A 5,000-nucleotide genomic window follows, 5' to 3' on the forward strand; every position below is an offset into this window, starting at 1 on the left:
CCATACTATACTACTATACTATACTACTTTAAATATTATACTATACTATAAAACCATACTATACTACTATACTATACTACTTTTAAATATTATACTATACTATAAAACCATACTATATTACTATACTATACTACTTTAAATATTATACTATACTATAAAACCATACTATACTACTATACTATACTACTTTAAATATTATACTATACTATAAAACCATACTATACTACTATACTATACTACTTTTAAATATTATACTATACTATAAAACCATACTATACTACTATACTATATTACTTTAAATATTATACTATACTATAAAACCATACTATACTACTATACTATACTACTTTTAAATATTATACTATACTATAAAACCATACTATACTACTATACTATACTACTTTTAAATATTATACTATACTATAAAACCATACTATACTACTATACTATACTACTTTTAAATATTATACTATACTATAAAACCATACTATACTACTATACTATACTACTTTTAAATATTATACTATACAATAAAACCATACTATACTACTATACTATACTACTTTTAAATATTATACTATACTATAAAACCATACTATACTACTATACTATACTACTTTTAAATATTATACTATACTACTATACTATACTTCACCACTACACTATATTATTATTATATATTATACTATACTAAACTGCTATACCACTATACTATACTGTACTATATTATACTGGTATTATATATATTATACTATACTAAACTGCTATACCACTATACTATACTATACTATATTATACTGGTATTATATATATTACACTATACAATAAAAGTATAGTATGGTACTATACTACCAAACAATAATACCATACTGTACTACCACACTATATTACTGTGATATACCACTATACTATACTATACTTTACTATACAAAACAATACTCTACTATATTATACTATACTATAATATACTACAATACTATATTGTAATACTATAATACACTATACTACTATAGTGCACTATACTATACACTATTCTATACTTTGCTATATTTGCTATATTATACTACTATACTATATTATACTACAATACTATATTATACTCTACTACTATACTATATATACTATTTTACTATATTATACTACTTTACTAAACTATACTCCGATACTACATTATACTCTACTGCTATAATATACTACTATACTATATTATAATACTATATTATACTACTTTACTAAATTATACTCCGATACTACATTATACTCTACTGCTATAATATACTACTATACTATATTATAATACTATACTATACTACTTTACTAAATTATACTCCGATACTACATTATACTCTACTGCTATAATATACTACTATACTATATTATAATACTATACTATACTACTTTACTATATTATACTCTGATACTACATTATACTCTACTGCTATAATATACTACTATACTATATTATAATACTATAATATACTACTATACTATATTATACTACTTTACTTTATTATACTACTTTACTATATTATACCACTTTACTATATTATACTACTATACTATATTATAATACTATACTATACTACTTTACTAAATTATACTCCGATACTACATTATACTCTACTGCTATAATATACTATACTATACCACTTTACTATATTATACTACTATACTATATTATAATACTATACTATAGTATACTACTTTACTATATTATACTACTTTACCATATACTACTACTACTACTACTATATTATACTAATATACTATATAATACTCTACTATACAATATATACTCACTGTCCTTTCCGTAACTCCCATAGTCCAATATAGCAGCCACTATAACATCTGGTTAACCATATCCCTCCCTCCCATGCCCCCTCCCTCCTCCTCCTTCCTCCTCCTTCCCTCCCTCCCACAGTCACTATAACAGCTGGTTAAACATATCCCTCCCCCCTCCCTCCCATCCCCCCCTCCCTCCCCCTCTCCCTCCCTCCCTCCCTCCCTCCCTCCCTCCCTCCCTCCCTCCCTCCCTCCCTCCCTCCCTCCCTCCCTCCCTCCCTCCCTCCCTCCCACAGCCACTATAACATCTGGTTAACCATATCCCTTCCTCCCATGCCCCCTCCCCCTCCTCCTCCTCCTTCTCTCCCTCCCACAGTCACTATAACAGCTGGTTAAACATATCCCTCCCTCCCCATCCCCCCTCTCTCTCTCTCTCCCTCCCCCCTCCCTCCCTCCCTCCCTCCCTCACTCCCTCCCTCACTCCCTCCCTCCCCCCTCCCTCACTCCCTCCCTTCCTCCCCCCCCCCTCCCTACTCACACTCTGTCTGTGCCGTAGCTCCTGTAGTCCACAGCAGCAGAGACGGCCACTATAACAGCAGGAACCCCGTACCCAGCCAGGTAGAAGTACTTGGTTCTGGAGTGCTCTGATTTAAACACCTCCACTAGCATGATGTACAGCTGAACCCCCTCTAGGAACATCCAGGTAAACGCAGACAGGAAGAAGAAATGGAGCAGGGCCGCGAAGATGGCACACGCAATCTGGAGGAGAGGAGAGATGTAGGGGTTAGACGGGAGACTACTAGAGAACACAGTAGGAGAGATGTAGGGGTTAGATGAGGAAACTCTAGAGAACACAGGAGGAAAGGAGAGAGATGTAGGGGTTAGATGGGAGACTACTAGAGAACGCAGGAGGAGAGGAGAGATGTAGGGGTTAGACGGGAGACTACTTAGAGAACACAGGAGGAGAGGAGAGATGTAGGGGTTAGATGGGAGACTACTAGAGAACGTCAGGAGGAGAGGAGAGATGTAGGAGTTAGACGGGAGACTACTAGAGAACGCAGGAGGACGCAGGAGGAGAGGAGAGATGTAGGGGTTAGATGGGAGACTACTAGAGAACACAGGAGGAGAGATGTAGGGGTTAGATGGGAGACTACTAGAGAACGCAGGAGGAGAGGAGAGATGTAGGGGTTAGATGGGAGACTACTAGAGAACACAGGAAGAGAGATGTAAGGGGTTAGACGGGAGACTACTAGAGAACACAGGAGGAGAGGAGAGATGTAGGGGTTAGATGGGAGACTACTAGAGAACACAGGAGGAGAGGAGAGATGTAGGGGTTAGACGGGAGACTACTAGAGAACACAGGAGGAGAGGAGAGATGTAGGGGTTAGATGGGAGGATACTAGAGAACACAGGAGGAGAGATGTAGGGTTTGGATGGGAGACTACTAGAGAACACAGGAGGAGAGGAGAGATGTAGGGGTTAGACAGGAGACTACTAGAGAGCGCAGGAGGAGAGGAGAGAGAGAGAGAGAGAGAGAGAGAGAGAGAGAGAGAGGGAGAGAGAGGGAGAGGTGTAAAACCAAAGAGAGAGAGAGAGAGAGAGAGAGAGAGAGAGAGAGAGAGAGAGGAGAGAGAGAAAGAGACAGACAGACAGAAATAGAGTCAGACAGACAGAAAGAGAGACAGACAGACAGACAGAAAGAGAGAGACTACATAAAAAGAGATTGTGAATTGTGTCTTTAATCTTCCATCATGTCTCTGCTGTTGAGAGACGATGTCACATCAGGCAGATAATAACTAAGTCACCATGTTGGATTCAGAGCCTGTTGCATGAGTCCCAAATGGCACCCGATTCCCTAAAAAGTGCACCACTACCGTATAGGACCTGGTCTAATGTAGTGCACTATGTAGGGATTGGGGTGTCATTTGGTAAGCAGTGTTGTGATTTCCCCCTGGTGTTAACAGCTGACACCAGCCTCCAGCTGAGAGACACTAGCAACGCTGTTAATGGGAGAGTCAACACAGTCACCCATAACTAACACAGGACTGGAGTCACACACACACACACACACACACACACACTCCCTTAATGAGGTAAGTACGATCACAGAGGAGGTGTCTAGTAGAAGTCTGATGAAGTCGACTAGGACAGGTGATAAGGAATGAGTGGAGGAGAGAGAGAGGGGAGAGAGAGAGGGGAGAGAGACAAAGAAAGAGAGACAGAAAGAGAGAGGGAGAGAGAGAGAGAGAGAGGGGTGAGTAAGAGGGGAGAGAGAAGAGGGGGAAGAGAGAGAGAGGGGAGAGAGACAAAGAAAGAGAGACAGAAAGAGAGAGGGGAGAGAGAGAGGGGTGAGTAAGAGGGGAGAGAGAGAGGGGGGAGAAAGAGGGGAGAGAGAGAGAGGGGGAGAGAGGGAGAGGGGAGAGAGACAAAGAAAGAGAGACAGAAAGAGAGACAGAAAGAGAGAGGGGAGAGAGAGAGGGGTGAGTAAGAGGGGAGAGAGAGGGGGGGGAGAAAGAGGGGAGAGAGATAGAGAGAGGGGAGAGAGGGAGAGGGGAGAGAGACAAAGAAAGAGAAACAAAGAAAGAGAGACAGAAAGAGAGAGGGGAGAGAGAGAGGGGTGAGTAAGAGGGGAGAGAGAGAGAGGGGAGAGAGGGAGGGGTGAGTAAGAGGGGAGAGAGAGAGAGAGAGAGAGGGAGAGGGGAGAGAGACAAAGAAAGAGAGACAAAGAAAGAGAGACAGAAAGAGAGAGGGGAGAGAGAGAGGGATGAGTAAGAGGGGAGAGAGAGGGGGGGGGGGGGAAAGAGGGGAGAGAGAGAGAGAGAGGGGAGAGAGAGGGGTGAGTAAGAGGGGAGAGAGAGAGAGAGAGAGGGAGAGGGGAGAGAGACAAAGAAAGAGAGACAGAAAGAGAGAGAGAGAGAGAAATAGGAAGAGAAACAGGAGAAGAAAAGGGAACAAGAGAAAGTGAGAGAGAAATAGAAGACAGATAAACGCACCACCTCCTCCTCCATCCTCCTCCCCCTGCTTCACCCTCCCCTCGTCCCCCCTCCCTCCTCCACTCACCGGTTGGTCAGCTCTGTTGATGCCCACTAAGAACAGTGACTCTGCTATGAAGAGGCTGATACACAGGTTCTTGTGGATGGTGTTCCTGTCTGACTGTAGTCCTCTGAAGAAGCAGAATGTAAAGATGCAGATGAGGAGACAGACCAGCGACAGCAGGA

General features: G+C 41.1%; 1 protein-coding gene across 2 annotated transcripts in view; it reads right to left on the minus strand.

The window, feature by feature from the left end:
* LOC110514272 (adhesion G protein-coupled receptor L3-like) overlaps positions 1-5,000 on the minus strand; it is a 310,536-nt gene that overhangs the window by 36,890 nt on the left and 268,646 nt on the right. For both annotated transcript variants that reach the window (XM_090188086.1, XM_090188085.1), the window contains 2 exons: positions 4,843-5,000; positions 2,321-2,541 (listed from right to left, as the gene is read on the minus strand). The exon at positions 4,843-5,000 is cut by the window's right edge and continues 52 nt beyond it. In XM_090188086.1, coding sequence (XP_090044212.1) covers positions 2,321-2,541; positions 4,843-5,000 — 379 coding nt within the window. The remainder of the gene's footprint in view (positions 1-2,320; positions 2,542-4,842) is intronic.

This window comes from Oncorhynchus mykiss, chromosome 10 (assembly GCF_057628025.1).
Source record: "Oncorhynchus mykiss isolate SJ-2025 chromosome 10, ASM5762802v1, whole genome shotgun sequence".
In the NCBI taxonomy this organism is placed as follows: domain Eukaryota; kingdom Metazoa; phylum Chordata; class Actinopteri; order Salmoniformes; family Salmonidae; genus Oncorhynchus; species Oncorhynchus mykiss.